Source organism: Nicotiana sylvestris, chromosome 11 (genome assembly GCF_000393655.2).
Source record: "Nicotiana sylvestris chromosome 11, ASM39365v2, whole genome shotgun sequence".
NCBI classification, from domain to species: Eukaryota; Viridiplantae; Streptophyta; class Magnoliopsida; order Solanales; family Solanaceae; genus Nicotiana; species Nicotiana sylvestris.
The window spans coordinates 111,357,744-111,377,757 of record NC_091067.1 but is presented as its reverse complement, the minus strand read 5'-3'; the positions used below and the strand labels follow the sequence as shown (position 1 = coordinate 111,377,757).

General features: G+C 37.2%; 1 protein-coding gene and 1 pseudogene across 1 annotated transcript; both read left to right on the top strand.

The window, feature by feature from the left end:
• Positions 1–1,298: 1,298 nt before the first annotated feature.
• LOC104245402 (short-chain dehydrogenase/reductase 2b-like) lies at positions 1,299–9,223 on the top strand. Its single transcript, XM_009801006.2, has 6 exons — positions 1,299–1,498; positions 6,219–6,299; positions 6,422–6,665; positions 6,840–6,917; positions 7,268–7,450; positions 8,599–9,223. The coding sequence occupies exons 1-6, from the start codon at positions 1,332–1,334 to the stop codon at positions 8,974–8,976; spliced, it is 1,131 nt and encodes a 376-aa protein (XP_009799308.1). The 5' UTR covers positions 1,299–1,331; the 3' UTR covers positions 8,977–9,223.
• A 1,210-nt stretch (positions 9,224–10,433) lies between these two features.
• Positions 10,434–19,994, top strand: LOC104245403 (short-chain dehydrogenase/reductase 2b-like; annotated as a pseudogene).
• Positions 19,995–20,014: the final 20 nt, after the last annotated feature.

The following is a 20,014-nucleotide window of genomic DNA, read 5'->3' as shown; positions in this document are numbered from 1 at the left end:
TTTAAATAAATATCATTTAAAAATTATATTCTATAGATACCTTTTAATGTTTATAGCAAAATATCTAATTTTGGTTACCTCCTACCCCTAAGCCACTAAATACGTTATTCAGTTACACTATTTTCTTTCTCTCTCTACTTTGATACATGCCATTCTCTTCCCCCATTCCCTAAAAATATGATGCTCAATCTCAAAATTCTTCTCACCCACATCACCTACCATTAGTCATAAACGGTGATTTCAAGTTCACGATGTCTCATCACGGTGGTAAAAGGAACGCTGAGAAATCCCACGTTTCGTGTCTCTCATCCTCATTTTCAATTCACAGGAAGTCACATTGCAAAATAAGATAAACTAAAGAGAAGAAATCATAAACAGTATAGCCGATTTACTGGTCTTCTTTTGGCAAAACTTCATGGTGTACTGCTCAAAGTTCTTGTCACCGAGCTGCTCTCAAAAGTTGTTGTCAATGTAGATCCGAATTTCGGCTCAATGAGATTCAGGGTTTTTGCTCGACGGCGGATTTGTCGGAAATTAAGGTTTGTTCTTGAACAAAGACGACGGAGTTTGGGGCTGAACAACTTGATTTTCTGTTAATATATTTCAATGTATTTTCAACGTATCATGCTGTATTTTCATGTATTTCATTGTATTCATTGTATTTTTTTTCATTGTAATTCAATGTGTCTCGCTGAATTCCATGTATTTCATTGTATTTACTATCTTTTTTCATTGTATTTCAATGTATCCCATTGTATTCTATGTATTTTATTGTATTCACGGTCTCGTTATATGCCATGAATGTATTCATATATTTTTTTTAATTAATATAATTTATGTATTCAGATGTATTATATAATTTCTCTGAAGATTGCTATGTGTTTGGGGTATTTTTCGGTTAAGAATCTTTTTTATAATTGAAAATACAAATTTTGTGTGTTATAATTGAGTTTGTTGAGTTATATTAGGAGTCTATTATGTTAATTGATTTACTTTTCATTTAAAAACAGTGTAATCCCCTGTTTCACGCCGTGAATACATTCAAATACAGTCGAATACAATAATCTGTCCAGTTGTAATCTCATGTTTCACGCTATGAATACAGTCGAATACACTCGAATACAACAGCTGATTAGCTAGACTTCCCTGATTCGCGCCTATTTTTGCTACTGTATTCATGAATACAATAGCTTAAATAAATCTTATAACAACAGATAACGTATCTATAATCCGTAATATATCATATGGTATATTACGTATCTATAATCCGTAATATATTGGTATCTATATATACCTAATTACCATTAAAAGAGGAAAAGAGAGTAGTTTTGATGGCTCCAATTGCATTTGGTGCTACCAAGATTCACTCCACCAGATATTTTTCGCTTCCTAATACTTGTAGTACTTGTGGCACTAGCTTTAACCCCGTTTCCCTAGTATTCTTCAAGAAGAACTTAGCAATTGATCCACCAAATTTGTTCTGTAACTCCCTTTGCAGGTGAGTCCATACATTTTACTGTGCCTTGGTTTATTTCCAGATCTTGAGAAAAATGAACTGTTTGAAATGGGTTTTGATCTTTTGTTTTGGTAGTTTAGTTTACTGTTGCTGGTCAACATTTTGGTATAAGTGGATTCTCACCATTTTCTTCTGAATTACTAGTAAGTATAATTTGAAGTGAAAAGACATGCTCATTTCAGATATACAAGTATTTCTAGTCCTTTTCTTTTCCTTTTTCATTTTTAAATGTTGCCATGACCCTGGAGATGGAAAATAGCACATAGCAGTACGGTGAGAGAGTTTTCCTTTTGTGTGCGTGTGTTAAATAGGGTTGCGCTGAAGGAAAGGAATGAGTATTCATATCGTCGACCCCAACTTGCTTGGGACGGAGGCATATCTGGGTCAGCTGTAGACACCTCAACTAATTAATCGTACACTAGCTACTCCTAGAGGTATGGGTAATTCTGTCAATCAAGGCTAAGACAGATGAACAGAATTCATCATTTGTTCTCTGTTGATATTTGATCCTTTTTAATGATAACCGAGAAATCTCGAGGGCTAGTGGTAGGCTGTTCAAAACTTGGTGGATGATGGGTCACTCCTATAACCTTCTCCGCTTAAATACCAGGCTTTTGTGTGTTGTCGGGCTCAAAACCGTGACGTAAGCCTAACCTGCACATCATAAGTTACCTGCTTACTGCTAGACCAAAGCCCTGGGGCTGTTGATATTCGATGGTTGGTACCCAAGCTGTTATCTCTCCTCTACGTCTAGTCTACCCCTTGGGAGTTGGGGCTAGGTGAGACAGACGGCTAAAACTTGTAATCTAACAGAATGATAGCTGAGCTTCAAAGTGATTCCTAATAGAACTTTCTAAAACTAATAAACATATATGTATTTTTTGACATAAAAATAACCCAGTCTTTAGGAAGTATAAGGAAGTAATCTGATTGGAACCGAGATTTTGAGAAATCATAGGTTAGCATCCTGTTAGATTCTAGCTAGCGAGAGAAACAGAGAAATGAAGAGGAAGAAAAGTTCAATCTGTATTGTCTAAGAGAGAGGTCGAGTTCAGTGCAATGTCTTATAGCGCTAATGTGCACTAACTCACTAACATCACATAGCCAGCTATCAAATAACCCAACTAACTACTCAACTGATATTGTAACTAATTCAATGACCCCTTATACTTCTATTGTGTACACTTTAATACCCTGTATCTCAAGACTCCCCCTCAAGCTGGAGAGTGGAATGCATTGAGCACTCCTAACTTGGAGAGAAAGAAACAGTGCTGAGCAACACCAAGTCCTTTTGTCATGATGTCAGCCAACTGAAGCTTTGTTGAAGCATGATGAGTTGCGAGCAGTCCATTTTTGATTTTCTCCCGGACAAAGTGACAATCTATCTCGATGTGTTTTGTTCTTTCATGAAAAATAGGATTTTGCTACAATTTGGAGAGCAGCTTTGCTATCACAATAAAGGTCAACTGGTTGATGCAATGCAATATTCAATTCTTGTAATAGGCCAACTAGCCAAGTAACCTCAGCTGCTACTGCTGCAAGACTTCTTTATTGAGCTTCAGCTGAGCTACGACTCACTATTTGCTGTTTCTTGGTCTTCCAAGATAGCAAAGAGTCCCCCAGTTTTATAACATATCCAGTGATCGACCTACGTGTATTGGGGCATGCTGCCCAATCAGAATCACAGTAGGCAGAGAGATGAGAGATAGGACCTCTTTTGAGAAAGATACCTAGTCTAGGTGAGCCTTTGATGTATTTGACTACTCTAAGTGCAACATCCAAGTGAGACTGTTTAGGAAGTTGCATGAACCGACTTAACACTTGCACAGCAAAACAAATGTCAGATCGTGTGATGGTCAAATAGAGCAATTTACCTACTAGCATTTGGTAACATGCTATATCCTGCAATTCTTCATCTCCATTGTGTCCTACATGTTTGTTATACTCCGTGGTAGTCAGTTTTTGATTTAGCTCAATAGGAGTAGAAGCAGGTTTTGCTGCAGCTAGCCTGTGGTGGAAATCAACTCTAGTGCATATTTCCTTTGGTTTTACAACAGACCCTTATCTGATCTCATCACTTCTAGTCTAAGAAATATTTGAGTTCCCCCAAATCCTTGACTTTAAACTTGGTGTGCAATGTACGCTGCCTCTTCCACAAGGGACATGTTGCTACCAGTGATTAAGAGATCATCAACATACACTAAGATAACAACAATATCTTGTGTTATTTGCTTAGTAAATAAAGAGTGATCATATGCACTATGTTGATATCTTGCTCCTACTAAAGCATTTGTGAGCTTAATGTTCCATTGTCTTGAACCTGTTTCAGGCCATAGAGTGATTTCAATAATCTGCAAGCTTTATTCTCCCCCGCCTTTGGAAACCCTGTGGCAAGACCATGTATACTTCCTCATATAGATCACCTTGTAGGAATGCATTGTTGGCATCTATTTGATAGAGGATCCATCCCTTTGAGGTTGCTATGCTAAGGATAGTTCTCACAGTTATCATTTTGGCAACTGGTGCGAATGTCTCATGATAGTCCAACCCTTCTTATTGAGTGTATCCTTTTGCTACCAGTCGTGCCTTAAACCTCTCAACCTCTCCATTTGACTTATATTTGATCTTAAATACCCACTTAGAACCAATTGGTTTCTTCTCTTCTGGCAAGTCTACCACGTCCCAGGTGTGATTTTCTTCAAGTGCTTTAATCACCTGGTCCATAGCTTCTATCCACCTTGGGTCATGTGCAGCTTCCTTAAAAGATTGTGGCTCAGTTAAGACTGAAAAAACACTGAGATATGAATGATATGTAGGAGATAGGTTATCATAGGAGATGGTATTAGAAATTGAGTAGGGATTGTTAGTGTCTTACGAGTGGTGATGTAGTCCTTAAGCCAAATGGAAGGTTTTCCTTGTCGACTAGACTTCCTAGTCTCTACTTCTGCAGATGCTGGTTGTGGATGCATCTCCATTGCACCTGCTTCTTCTGTTGCTTCTAAGAGAGGTTCCTGAACTTCTGCTGTCTTAGCTACGTGTTCAGAAATAGAATTTTCATTTATTGGGGCTGCATTCTCATGTTCTCCACAAGATACTACATGGTCTATGGCTGTTGCATCACTTGTATTTTCCACTTCTGTAGCAGTATTGTCATTAATTGGCAACTGCATGTCCTAGGGTGTAGTTGGAATCACAGTTGCATGTGGTTGTTGCACATCTCCTGCTGCAAATGAATGTTGAGAAGTGAAGAGATCCTCTGAACCATCTGAATCTGTAGTATTGTCAAAAGGAAAAATCTCCTCTTTGAACACCACATCTCTGCTAACAAATATACTCCTGTTCTCTAAATCATAAAGCCTATGACCTTTTTGAGTTCCTGAGTATCCAATAAGAACAACCTTTCTAGGCCTGACTGTGAATTTGTCACCTTTAGGTAGGTTACTTGCATAGCATAAGTACCCAAATACCCTTAAGTGATCTACTTTAACTGGCTTTCCATACAACTCATAAGGTGGTTTACCTTGTAATACACTGGCCATTCCATTTCTCCCATTGCTCTGCTAATTCGCCTCTGTACATGCTTTTCACACAGGATCCATCCACAAATCCAAGCTTGCTTTTTCCCCCGAGTGCCAAATTCATCACCCTGCTCCACAGTGTGTAGTTTTCTGGACCTGTGAGCTTGAGCGGAATTAAGATGAGTCCTAGAGCAATCTGAAGCTTGCAAAAATAGTGGATGATTATGATCTAGTGAACTGATTTTGTTATCCGCCATGGCTGTTAGAAATTGAGCTCGATATCGTAGAATTCCTTAGCTCTGAACTTTGCAGGAAAACCTTGAATCTCGCCGGAAATCGTTTGGGATTACAGTCCTTGCGATGCCTGCTCTATACCACGTTAGATTCTAGCTAACGAGAGAAACAGAGAAATGAAGAGGAAGAAAAGTTCAATCTGTATTGTCTAAGAGAGAGGTCGTTCAAAACAATGTCTTATAGTGCTAATATGCACTAACTGACAACACATAGCCAGCTGTCAAATAACCCAACTAACTACTTAACTGATATTGTAACTAATTCAAAGACCCCTTATACTTCTATTGTGTACACTTTAATACCCTATATCCCAAGACATCCTATCAGTCCAAATGCTAGCTTAAGGAATATACTAGTTTTAAGACCTCATTCCAGATGCTTTCTTGTTTTCGAAGTCATTAGAAAGGGTTGAACTGTTTAATCCATTTATTCTCCTGCATATATAGTGCATGGGGTAGAGAAAAGCTCGTCAATAAGCTTCAATAGTTTCTCAGCTGCGCATGTTGCCCTATAGTTATATATACAGTATTCTTAACATTAATTTCACTTGCCTACTTTTTTCCCTCTTATTTCTTGGATGGAACGCCATCATCATCAAACTTTAAGGAAATTAATGAGCAAGTCTGGATCATAGTGATCGACAGGTTTCTTTTGCTGGTTAAAAGTAAAGATTGGTGAGTTAATGTCGTAAAATTGTAGGAGGTCACGTACTTGAAAATGTCTAAATCTTACCATTCTGGATGATAATTTACAAGAAAAACTAAAAACAAAAATTGAAATATGTACACACATATATCACAACAGTACTCAAGGTGTTACTGTCCTTGAATAAAATGCTCATACAACTAAATATAGAACATTACATGAAATTCTACTCTTTGCTTTGAAAGTCAGAAGGCACTTCCTCAGAAGATCTTCCAATCTCAAAGGATATTAGCAATCGCAGTTAATGTAGAGAAAGCAGCTCCAAGGTACCTCTTTCTTCCTATCGTGTCACTTCTTTTGAATATTGTTCTTTTTTCTTTTCCACACAAGATTCTAAAGGACAAAATGTTAGAAACTTTGATTCTGAATTGATGGGAGATGCTTCTAGGTATGCGGTGGTTACAGGAGCAAACAAGGGAATTGGCTTTGAGACTGTCAAGCAGCTCGCAAATTCAGGTGTGACGGTTATCTTAACAGCCAGAAACGAGAAGAGGGGAATGGAAGCAACATCTTTGCTTAATAAACAAGGTTTTTCAAATGTTGTTTTCCATCAGCTTGATGTTCAAGATGCTCAGAGCATTGAGTCCTTGGCAAAGTTTATACAAACACAATATGGGAGGCTTGATATTCTGGTAAGATTATGAATGGTCCAATTTCTCATGATAGTTGGTTAGAATTATTGGAGGTAAATTTCCATCTTAGCGCATAGTGTGAGGAAAATTTTATGGCATAATATTCAAAGAATTCAGCTTTCTATTCGATCTTGAAGCAAATAATGCAAAAAATTGCTGATTAAATTTCTGCAGGTAAATAACGCTGGAGCTTCTGGAGTTGTAGTCGATGAAGCTACCCTAAAGGCCTTGAACATAGATCCTGTAGACTGGGTAAGATAATTTGGTCAATTCTTCAGTCTCGTTTTATGAAGGATTGCACATTGTAATTGAGCGATATGGGATTTACTCCCAAATCTAACTAAAATTTTGATCCTCAAATTTGAGGTGGACGATAACTCTTATTGTGCTCTAAACTAGAATATAGGGATTGTTTTATGCTGTAACCATAAGGATTCCCATCCCTCCTTATCTCATATGTAATCGCTACACCACTTCTAGCCTCCCTCCTGCTTTCTCATTTGTAGTAATCATACACTTGCAATTATTTTTGATAGAGTAATTATTATTATTCTATATTGCTGCAAATGGGATTTACCCCATGTACTTATTATTATAAACAGTTAGCAGGGAAAGCTGCCAATGTGATTCAAGTTGTGATGAAAACAACCTATGACAGTGCCAAATTATGCTTGGATACTAATTACTATGGTGTCAAGAATGTTACTGAAGCTCTTCTTCCACTGCTACAAAATTCCCATTCAGCGAGGATTGTTAATGTCTCCTCCCTTAGAAGTGAACTTAAGGTAAGACCATCATTCTTGTCATTTCTGGAAATATCCATGGAAATAAAGCATCTTTATGAATTTCCTTAGAGAAATGCCATAGCAAAGTCAGTATCCAATTGTCAGAAGTCCGTGCCTATAAATTGCTTATCAGCACGTATGATATCCTGTTTTGAGCTCATTATAGAATCAGTAATGTAGCCCCTATTGCAAATATTTTACAGCATATGTTGCTTAGGTTAATATAGTACTTTTAACATTCAGAAAAAAAATCCTTTTTTTGGTGCTTTTAGTCGTAGGTTTCGAGCTAGCTATAATTTTGGTTCCTATATATCACAATCCAACCTCCAATTTTTTAAGTGAATCTAGTTTATCCTTGTTGTTACAGCTTTTAAACTTTAAATTAAAGAAAATTTCATTTGCCTTCCCTAGCACTTCTTTGCTAACCACTCTCTTAAGCACCCTCAATCTTCCCTTAGACCATATAATCACGCTGTTACCTCTTTTTCGGAATGGTGGTTTTCAATTTTCCCATGCATAAATTATTTTTTTTGGTTTTAAGAAAGAAAAAACTTCAAAAATGGTAGGAGGAATTGGAAAGTTGGTGAGTTAATCATTTCTTTTCTAATTTTTTGACCTTGTTAAATTTGTTCAATGCATAGGAAATGAAAGTTAATGTGCTAAGCCCTAATTAATGGGATTATATGAAAGTAATGCGCGAAGCTAGGTTCACCTGATTTTTTTTAAAAAATGTGATGTGTAAGAGTTCGCATGACAACTTTGAAAACCAACGTTTGAATCCCTGCAGAGTCGACACTAGGTGAAAGTCTTCCCATCTGCCCAAGTGTAGGGAGGCAGAAATTACCCGTTCAAATTTGATTTCTATTATGATTGACTCCTATAATGAGAATAAGAAGGAATTTCTCTCAATGATAGCTCGTTGTATTTCAAGGGGTTGTGCTAATTATTTCGATAACTGCAAGAGGACAAGAACTTCCTATTTCTTGAGTCATTTTCAGTCTGAAAACTGAATCCACCAGATATCCTTTTGTTTTTCTTGATAGCTAATCAAAGCAAAACTATAGTCCAACAATTACAACATAACAAGATGGGAACATAATCACTTAAACATATCATATTTCTTATCATTTTTTTTTTGTTCTCTGCAGCGAGTTCCAAACGAGGAGAGGAGGAAGGAACTTGGAGATATTGAAAACTTGACAGAAGATAAAATTGAAAAGATTCTGCAGAAATTTTTGCATGATCTGAAACAAGATGCTCTAGAAGTAAACGGGTGGCAGATAATGCTACCAGCATATAGCATATCGAAAGTGTCTCTTAATGCTTACACCAGAATTCTTGCAAGAAGGTATCCGAAAATGTGTATCAATTGTGTCCATCCTGGATATGTAAACACGGATATAAACTGGCATACGGGAACAATGCCCGTAGAAGAAGGAGCTGAAGGCCCTGTTATGCTAGCTCTTTTGCCAGCTGGAGGACCTACTGGTTGCTACTTTGATCATACTGTAGTAGCCGAGTTTTAGATCCTGTTATCAAACAAGGCTTAGCGAAAGACGCGTCTCTTAGTATTTGGTTGGATTTCTGTGCTGGGATGATGTCTGGTGGTTGCATTTGTAGTTGAAATAATGAGGGAAGCAAAGAATAAAATTGATCCCTTTATGTGTCCATATCACCAGACTTGTTTTAGCACATCATTAATGTTTTTGCTTGAATTAATCTTCTAGTCTGACAAATCAGTTTCATGAATCACAATTACTATTTGGTTCTCCAGGACAGAATGAATTCAACTAATACACTTATTGGATGATAGACTAGAAATTATGTGTATATGACAATATTTGTACATACTAACTGGTAAAAGACCAGTCTCATGACTCTTCAATTAAAGTTATTTGCTTAAGCAGTCCTGGAATAGCAAGAAACAAGGTGTACTTACTAGATCCGACGCAGAAGTCCAAATATCAATGAATATCAAGTAAGCATCATGTGTTGAAATTGCTTTTGCAAATAAAACAATTACGTGTTTGGACTTTGGATATTGATATTAAGTAGTTGATGTGTAGTAAAAAATATTGATAAATCGTTTTTGTCGAAAAAAGTAAAATACTCTTAAAGTTCTTTAAATGCAAGATACAAAATTTGAAAGTATCTTTACAGGGAGGATGTTAGGATCAATCACTTACCATTATGCCAAAAGCTACCGCTGATATCAAGAGCGTATCGCCATAGACAAGAGGATGTTAGCAAGGATGAACGACGGAAATGGAATGGAGTTTGGAGAAAGTATCTTGGGGAAATACAAGAGATATTAGAGTTTATGACTTTTGACTGATTTTAGTGTATAAGTATTTGGTCTAAAAATACTTTTGGTATTTATTAAATACCTAGTAAATAACAAAAAATATTTGACCAACTTATAAATTTACCATAACATTTGACACTCAGAATTTTGATCAAACTATGAGCATGTAACACTAGCTACTTGTAATATCGGAAAACATACCCAAATATCATTATTTTACTATATATTTGGATCTTGAAACATACATCGTTTTATAAATTTGTTTTTAGTTTTTTGATCCTACATATATCTTTACATATGCGAGATTTACTTTTACAAATAAGAGATCTATTTTTTTACATATAAAAATCTAAAAAGATTTTTTTTTTATAATTTTAAAGGGGCATACCATTATTTCACGGGTCAACTTCCTAATAGTTGTAGTAATACTCCATAATTTTAGTTGTAGCACTGCAAACCCATTTGATTTATTTATTAGAGAAATAAGGTGTTAACCTTTTGTGTGATTGGAGGTATTACTTGCAGGTGAGTTTTTCTGGGCCTTTATTTCTTCTTGAGAAAAATGAGCTGTTTTATGTTTATTTTCGGTCTTGTTTAGTTTAGTTTAATGTTTGCTGATCAACATGTTGACTTTCCCTGTATTTGGGTTCTCACCATTTTCTTCTGAAGTAGTAGTAAAATTTAAGCGAAAAGAGTTACTCCTTTCAGGTAAGTTTATTCGCAAATTCGAAAATAAACAGATTATTTTTGCAAGTTGGTCAATTTGAAAGTGTTTCATAGCAGTTGTAAATTCTGCTTTAGATTTTATACTTTGTTTTGAGAGATAATTTTTTGCATATCTGAATAATGAGCTGGGTTTGTTATTGTAGTTGTTAATTCTGAATAATGAGGTTAAGTAATTTATTTAAATTCTTTATAGCTTGAATTTCTAATATATGGATGTGTTTTTTGGTAAGGTTCATTCCAGATATCTTCTTGTTTTTGAAAGGGTTGAACTGTTTAACCCATATCTTCTTCTTTTGTTTCTTAAAAGCTTCACTTATTCCTCAACTGCATACATTGCGCTATATATATAGGTATGGTATTCTCAACATAATTTTGACTTGCATTTCTTATTTTCCTCTTACTTCTTGGATGGAACACCATCTTGACCAAACTGAAAGAAAAATAATGAGCAAGTCTTTTTTTTTTTGGCAATCCGCTAGGCAAGCGCCTAGGGCTAGTTTTTTATTAATAAAAAAGAAAAGAAAATACAACAATTAGGAAAAGTACAAATAAGGTGGACAATAGCATCGGTTTTGTTACCCATATGCCTTGGCTATATAATCACTCCTCTGCGCCTCACATTGCCTTATGACGGCAGCCTCATGTAGAGGATTCATGGTGTAGCTGCCGGCAAAGTCTCACGAGGGCATATAATCTCATAGCCGTGTTGGTATTTTCCCAAAGACATAGGACCAAGGCAACACAAACCGGGCTAAACCTTACCTTACTAATCCTATTGCGGCCAAGAAAAAGCCTCACCTACTAGCACGCATGTAAAAAATAAGAACTGGAGAGTACCAAATATTCAATGATCATCACAGAGTTTATAACATACTCTGTGATGATATTACAAATGAGAATACTAATAAAGTGGTATAATAGAATGAAGTACCAATTTGGTTCATGTCCCTTCTTTTCCAAACATGTAAAATCTTCAATTTGTAATTCTTTGTTGTTTTCCTCAACCGTGTTAAAAAAGTATTCAAAAATCATCATTTCTTTTTTGAACGGTTGGACCTCGTTGAGGTAGTTGGGGCAGCCTTCTTTTGTTTGGCAACTCTCATTGGAGGTCGCCTAACATTTAAAAAATCACTGACCTTGTCGTCCCAACTATTTTTCCTTGTATGTGCCTTCTTTATTTTTCCACTATGCATAGGTGATAGGTCACCTTTTCTTGATGCCTCTGCCCGGCATTGTTGCAAAATTGCATCTTCTTCTCCTTCCTCATATATATCTATTCCCACATTCACTGGATGCGGTCGATTGTCGTGGAGGTCAAGTGTTATCAATTCATTTCCTTCTTGTGTATTTGCTAAGGCTGTGGTGTTTTGAAGTTGTTGTATGGCTTGCATGTTATTCCTGTACTTAGTCACATTTCCAGTGCTTGCAGCTTGCATTGGACTTATGTAGTTTAGGAGTTTAGGTCTTACCAAAGCGTCAAGTAACTCTCTATCCTCCAAAGAAATAAGTGTTGCCTGCTGCAAAGCATCATGTTGTTGTTCAGAATTCGGAGACATTACTGCAGCCCCTGCGATACTTTGATTTTGCTGCTGCTGTCGGAGTGGACTGTTTGCAAGCTGCACTTGCTGTCCATGTGCAAAATTTATTTGCTGCTGCCCAGAAACAATAGCATGGAGGACATTAGTAGGTGTAAAATTGTATTTTACAGCCGTTGTATTGTTATTTCCAGTAACTACTGCTTTGTGCATCGACGAAATTTCGATCTCCTTCAAAACTGCTGCATTACTAAGCTTTTGTTGCTGCCCGGCAGGTACAAAAACAGCAGCATTAGGACTCAAACCTTTTTTGATTTGCACTCTTTGATAATAGCTTGAAACTTGATCCTTGTGCACCTCCACTGCCCCTTCATTTGAAGTATATGAACAATGATCTGCTTCCTCCTCAGAAACACTCAGGTTGTCAAAATTAGTGTCTTCCTCGTGTTCACGTTGATCAGCCCATGTTTTGCGAGTAAGGAAAAATTCACTCGTCACATCTTGTTGTTCCTTGGAATCAAGCATTTTATTTGCATAGTTTGCTTGAGATATTGCAGCCATACTTTTCTCTACCTGTTGGTTATTTCCAGTAGATAAAAGTTGCTGCCCAGAATCGCCATCTCTCTCACCAAACGATTCCATTGACTGGGATGGAATGTCATGAACGGTGGTATTCAATGTAACCAATGGAGCATGGATCTTTGGAGTTGTGTTTATGAACATCGCTGCCTGAGCATCCTTTACCATCTTGGCCAGATCTGGATTGGATATCTTTAAAGTTGGTGAGGCTGCATTAGGTACTGCCCCTGCCTTTTGCTCGTCAACAGGAACAAGAGCAAGATCCTCGACGTTTGATCGGGCATCTGCGTTCTTCATGGACTGCTGTTGCTTTCCACTGCCTAGTGAATTGGACAGCCTAATTGTTGAAACTAAATCATGATCAACCTGTTGTATGTTCATCTCAACATCCCCCAATGTAGGTTCATTTAGCAAAACATCAAAAGAGTTAGAACACCTGAGGTTGTTTGCGTCTATAACCTGATTTGTGAGACCTCGAGAATTCTTTTTGTTAGGTGACATGTTTGATTGATTTACTACTGTGAAGTCACCACCCTTAGATTGTTGCACCCCTTTAGCACCTGATGTAAAAGCATCAGTTACTTGTGTACGAGCAGCAGCAGATTTCACTGTAGTCGTGAGTACCTGCATAGAAGCTTCAACTGTCTCAGTTCCCTTCTTCATTGCACCTGTTATCTGCTGGTTATTAGTCGTCTCCTGTCCACAATTAATGAGCCCAGCACCTTCCTTAAAACCTGTTGCAGCTGCACTTCCCAAAACAACATCTTCAAGTTCCTGCTCCTCATTTTGCACTGCAGTAGCTATTAACTCAGCTGGTTTTTCAGTTAGATCAACTTGTGCAGCATTAGCTTTAATAACCCCAGCAGTACATCGATTACCAGTAGCATTCAATGCAACCTTAGCCTCCAATTGTGAACCTACAGAAACTGGTCGTTTTACAGCTTTGTCAACTTGTCCTACTACTGCTGCTGCTGCATTATTCTTGGCAAAAATTGCTCGAACAGCTGCAGCTAAAGCACTGTCATCCATCAGCCCATGTTCAAAAGCTGAACCCTTAGAACTTCCAGCTAAATCTCGATCAACCACAGTATTTTTTGCAGCCTTCAAGTCCTGAGCAACTCTAGCAAGGGCTTCAGCAACTGGGACAATTGCACTAGAAACAGGATTAAGCCCTGCATCATCAGAATCAACATTATCTCGATGTGCTGCTGCTATATGCCCTGCTGCATTAATTGCTTCTTCTGCATATTCATGAGCCTTTTGATGTGTTCTGTCTTTTCCCACATCAACCAAGCTCCCTGACGATTTAGCTAGCTGTAATGCATTTAAGAAATCCCTGGCATCCCCTTTCAATTTTTCAACCTTGCTCATCTCCTCAGCCAAGGCCAAAACTTCAGCAGGCATTATACGTTCAGTAGCAATAGTCGTCTCAATCAAATTTTCTTCCTGTTGCATATCATAATTCGACCTATTCCTTGTCATCAATGAACGACAATCTTCACCAACATGTCCTTGTCGTTTGCACACATTACAATATGATGGAAGATTGTCAAACACAAACTCCTGTAAATGCTCAATAACCTTACCAGATTTCTCATCAATGAATTGTAACTTAATATTCTTGGGATACTTATCAAGGAGATCAATAATTACCTTGACCCTCGCTGTGCTAGGTCTTGTCCTAGTTTGTGTGGCTTTATCTATAGCAATAGGTTTTCCCACGGCTGATGCAATTGATAGTAAAGGCTTCTTTGCAAAAAGGTTCATCGGCAAATCTGGAAACGACACCCATGCCACTGTTTTTGATGTCTCCGCCTTAGGATCGTAATCTTGAGTCCATGGGAATGTACGATATTGATGTTGTTGACCTTTGTATTGTAGATAACTAACCTGTTTTGAGACAATCGCTACAAAATCCTCATAAGCATCACATCGAATCAACAGTTGCCTAACTGCGAGCAAGTCAATCAAGCATCGACCCTTAATCCCAATTTGTGCTGGAATTATTTTACGAAGTTCCAGTAATTCTGGTGCACCATATGACAGCTTCATCACCACAGCTTGGTGGAGACCTTCAACTGCATATTCCTCCAATTCCTTAACAGAAAATTGTATCATAAGTTGTCCATGAACATTTTGGACAGGTTTAAGGATCGTTTTAGTTACTGCTTGCAATTTTGCCGAGAATAGTGAAGCATAAGAATTTGTTTTAGAGCTGGGATCCATCTCTCCCACAGCATGAAGCTGGGGAGAGGCCTGCACATCCATGACTGAAGCTAACTCACCATTTCTGTCCAAGAAAATAGAAGAAGCAGCGCTGAAATTCTGGAAAAACTTGGCGCTACAGTGACTCTCGATCTAAAATCAAGATTTGTTACAGATGGCTATGGATTTGAGGATGAAACCAACTGGGGATTGTTCGCAAAGAGAAAGGAGGTTCTTTTGAGACCAATCTTGCGATCTTACCTTGCCGGACGCTGGAGTTATGGGCCGTGAATAGTGACGGCGGTACTATTCACAGAAAATCCTCATACATACACAGGTTTTCCCTTCCCTCAGGACACATTCTTATGAGCAAGTCTTGATCATAGGGATCGGGTTTTTTTTTTTTTTTTTTTTTTTTGGCTGAAAGATTGACTAGTTCATTGTTAAAATGTAGGAGGTCGTGTACCTGAAAATGCCTAAATCTTACCTGTCCTCATCAAGGAGCTTATCCCTGTGCCATATCTTTACAATAAAACTAAAGACAAAAATTGAAATATGCACACACATATCACGGTAGCACTTAAGTTGTTACTGTCCTTGAATAAGGTTCTCTGACAACAAAATATAGAACAATACATGACCTTTTAGTCTATGGTTTAATTTGATAATGCCAATTAAAACTTGAATATTCGTCGTGTTGATAAAGTCAGAGAGCACCTGCTCAGAAGTAGGGGCGGATGTAGCCTATACTAACGGATTCAATTGAACCCATAGCTTTCGATGCGAAACATGAATTTATATACAAAAATTTGCTAAAATCGCAACAAATTGTAGATATTTTTCCTTAACTTTAAGGATATAATGAATTCAATATTAAGAACCTTAAAGGTTGAACCCATAAAATTTACATCCTGGATTCACCTCTGCTCAGAAGATCTTCCAACCTCAAAGGATTCTAGCAGTGGCAGTTAATGTAGAGAAGGCGCCTGAAAGGTACCTCATTCTTCCTATCATGTTTCTTCTTTTGGAATGGTGTTCTTATCCCTTCTTCCTACAGGATTCTAAGGTAGAAAAGGTTAGAAACTTTGGACTGAAGTGATGGGAGATGCTTGTAGGTATGCAGTGGTTACGGGAGCAAACAAGGGAATTGGCTTTGAGATTGTCAAGCAGCTTGCAGATTCAGGAGTGACAGTTATCCTAACAGCCAGAAACGAGAAGAGGGGAATGGAAGCAATATCCTTGCTGAATAGACAAGGTTTTTCAAATATTGTTTTCCAATGTTCAAGATTCTCAGAGCATTGAGTCCTTGGCAAAGTTCATACAAACACAATATGGGAGGCTTGATATTCTGGTAAGATTATGAACAGACCAATTTCTCATGATAGTGGTTTAGAGTCAGAGATGGACCCAGGATTTCAGCACGACAGAGGTACCACTGCATGCTAATCACTAGTGGTAAAATTTAGCGTGCAACTCTTTGAAAACTTAATATTATGATGACGTATCATTCAAGTATAAGCAACAAGAAGTTATAAAGAAAAAGAAAACATTGAGTAGAGAGAGATTTCTTCGCAAAATGGATGCTATGGGAAGGGTAAGTGTTTGAGAAGCCTGTTTCACACTTTAAATTTCTAGTATTTCAATAAAAAAGGGGCCGGTGATCAAAAGGGCGTTCAAACTTTAAATTATTAAAATTTACTAAAGAAATCAAGATTATGGGTACGTTAATAGTCAAAGAACTGAAGAAGAGTTTCAAACTCTTAGTTGCCGAGTTGGAGTCAAAGTGATTGCTGAATAAGGTTGTGGTAGAACGATTTGTATTTTTCTATTTGTGGAGCGATAAGCTGCAATTTGAGACTTTTAATTTTAAGGTAAGGATCTGAAAAAGAATAAAACTAATTAAGTTGACTATTATGTATTAGTACAAAGCTATAGTTGAATTCAAAAAGAAGATAAAAAGTTAAAAATAAAGCAATTTGCTATTAAGTATAAAAAAATGTTGTCTTCCAAGAATTGAATTTAAAAAAAAAAAGATAAAATTTAAAAATAAAGCAATTTGCTATTAAGGATAAACAATGTTGTATTCCAAGAACTAAAACAAAAAGGAAAAAAAGGCTAAAGAAGGGCTTCGAATCCACGTCATCTAGCCAAGGAGCGAACTTAAATGCCCAAAGCAACCACTTCTCCATCTGCCTTTTTGTGTCTAGGGGCACAACTTAAACATTTAAGGGGTCCCATATATATGTACAGATATATATAACATATATATACAGTATTTTTGCCGAGACTAACAGGGTCCCGTGACCCCTCAACTCACAACGTAGGTCCGCCTTTGCTTAGAGTTACTGGAGATAAATTTCCATCTAAGCGCATTGTGTGAGATCAAAACTTTTTATGTTGGCATGAGATTCAAAGACTTTTGGCCCTCGGTCTTAGGTCTAGTGGTAAGAGCACAGAGCATGATGTGCGGGCGCACATCACGGGCCGGAACACTGCCGCAAACTAAAGCCTGCTATTTAAATGTAGAACGGTAGAAGGGCATTGCCCATTATCTACTGAGCTTGAACCGTGCGCCACTGGGCCCTCGGGGATTTCTCGGTTATCAAAAAAAAGAAGAGAGAGATAAGATGCATCGACTTATGTATATTGCTTTACATTCGATTCTTGAAGCAAATAGTGCAAAACATTGCTGATTAAATTTCTGCAGGTAAATAATGTTGGACGTGGTGGAGTTGTAGTTGATGAAGATGTCCTAAGGACCTTGAACATAGATACTGTAGACTTGGTAAGATAATTTGCTCGAAGATTAGGTCTTGTGTTATTATGGATTTCACATGGTAAACCGATATGTGATTCAATCCCATATCTAACTGAAATATTGGTCCTCAACATTTGAGGTGGACGGAAGTCCCTTTGTTTGGTCTCTGGTCGCGCTCTGAACTAGTTTGGAGATATTCTTTTCTGTTGTAACCCATAAGGATGGGATAGAATAGAACAAACCCACATGAGGTGATCCCGTCCCTCCTTATCTCATCTTAGTCACTACACAACCCCTAGCCTCTCTCCTACTTTGTCGTTTTTACTAATAATGCACTTAAGGTCAGAGGCGGATGCAGCGTCATAGCATCAAGTTTATCTGAACCCAGTACTTTCGATACGGTGTATAAATTTATGTGTAAAAATTCACTAAAATTGCGACAGATAGTAGCTTTAAACCATAATTTTAAAATATAATGGATTCAATGCTAAAAACCTTAAAGGTTGGAACAATAGAGTTTAAATTATAGATCAACGTCTGCTTATGGTTATTTTTAATAGAGTATTTATAGATTGCTGTAAATGGATTTATCCGTGTACTTATTAATATAAATGTTGAAGTGTGTGAACATCTCATCTAAAAGCTTAAACTTTTAGAGAAAATACACTTTTATTTACTTAATGATGTCTCCAACACGCCCCTCACGTGCAAGCTTGATTCTTTTTTGATGAGCCAAGCAGGTGAATATTCTTTTTGATATTGGGTGGCAGTGACTCGAACTCAGGACCTCTGTCTGCTCTGATACCATGTTTTAGTGTGTGACTATCTCATCTAAAAGCTTAAATTATTAAAGAAAACACACTTTTATTTACTTAATTATGTCTCCAACAATAAATAGTTTGCAGGGAAAGCCGGCAATTTGCCTCAAGTTGTCACCAAAACAACCTATGAGAGTGCCAAATTATGCTTTGAGACCAATTACTATGGTGTTAAGAATGTTACCGAAGCTCTTCTTCCGCTGCTACAAATTTCCCCTTCAGCAAGAATTGTTAATGTCTCCTCCCGTTTAGGTGCATTAAAGGTATGTTAGGCCATCACCCTTGTCATTTCTGGAAATATCGATGTGAATAAAGCATCTTTATGAATTTCCTTTGCCCAAGCAAAGTTAGTAACCATATAACCGAAGTCTGCCTATAAATTGCTATCAGCACATTGTTCCTGTTCTTTTCTGCTTCTAGTCTTTGATTTCGAGCTAGTTGTAATTCTACTTCTTATATATTTATTTTTTTGATAAGGTAAAAAAGAATCTTCAATTTGTTTAAGTGATCTAGTTTCCAGTGCATGGTCACCGCCTGTTATATTTTAAAGGAAAAAAAACATGCTGCAATGAAGGCAGTAACAACAATTACCCTGCAAAGTTGATTTCTATTATGACTGACTAATGTAATGTGAATAATCGAGAATTTCCTCTTGATGATGGCTTATTGTATTTCAAGGGATTGCATTAGTTATTTCAATTAACTGCCAATGCAAAAGATCTTCATAATTCTTGAGTCATTTTCAGTACGAAATCTAAATTCAACAGATATTTAGAAGGATCATCTTGTTTTTCTTGATAGCTAATCAAAGCAAAACGATGATTCAACTTTTACAACACAAAGAAATGGGAACATAATCTTTTAACATTTGATATATCTTGTTGAGTTTTTGTTCTCATCCAGCTTGTTCCAAATGAGGAGAGGAGAAAGGAGCTTGGAGATATTGAAAACCTGACAGAAGATAAAATTGACAAGATCCTGCAGAAATTTTGGATGATTTGGAACAAGATGCTCTTGAAGTGAACGGCTGGCAGATGAGCGCACCAGCATATAGCATATCAAAAGCCTCTCTTAATGCTTACACCAGACTTCTTCTTAGAAGGTATCCGAAAATGTGTATCAACTGTGTCCATCCTGGATTTGTCAATACGGATTTAACCTGGCACGCAGGAACCATGACTGTAGAAGAAGGTGCTGAAGGCCCTGTTATGCTAGCTCTTTTGCCAGATGGAGGGCCTACTGGTTGCTACTTTGATCGTATAACAATGGCCGAGTTTTAGATCATGTCATGAAAAATGGTTTTGTGAAAGACAACTATTTTCTTAAGTATCTCGTGGTATTTGGTTGGATTTCCAGATTGGTGGCATGCAATATTTACAGTGTTGGGATGGTGCCTTGTGATTGTATTAGTAGTTAACATAATGAGGGAAGGAAACCAGACCCCAATTGTGGGATTATACTTGGTTTGTTGTTGTATAATGAGGGAAGGAAAGAATGAAATTAGTCTGTTTATGCGTCCATATTACCGCTCTTAATATCATCAACGTGTTGTATTAATTGTCGCAATTTAACGTTTGCACAAGAAACTAAAAGCTTTCTACATCTACGATTCTCTGTATTTGTTATGATGTTATTGCT

Excerpts from the sequence above, each read along its gene's own strand:
- LOC104245402 (XM_009801006.2), top strand. The coding sequence starts at position 1,332 with ATGGCTCCAATTGCATTTGGTGCTACCAAGATTCACTCCACCAGATAT. Across the intron at positions 6,918-7,267 it reads ACATAGATCCTGTAGACTGG|TTAGCAGGGAAAGCTGCCAA; the intron begins GTAAGATAATTT and ends TATTATAAACAG. Across the intron at positions 7,451-8,598 it reads CCCTTAGAAGTGAACTTAAG|CGAGTTCCAAACGAGGAGAG; the intron begins GTAAGACCATCA and ends TGTTCTCTGCAG.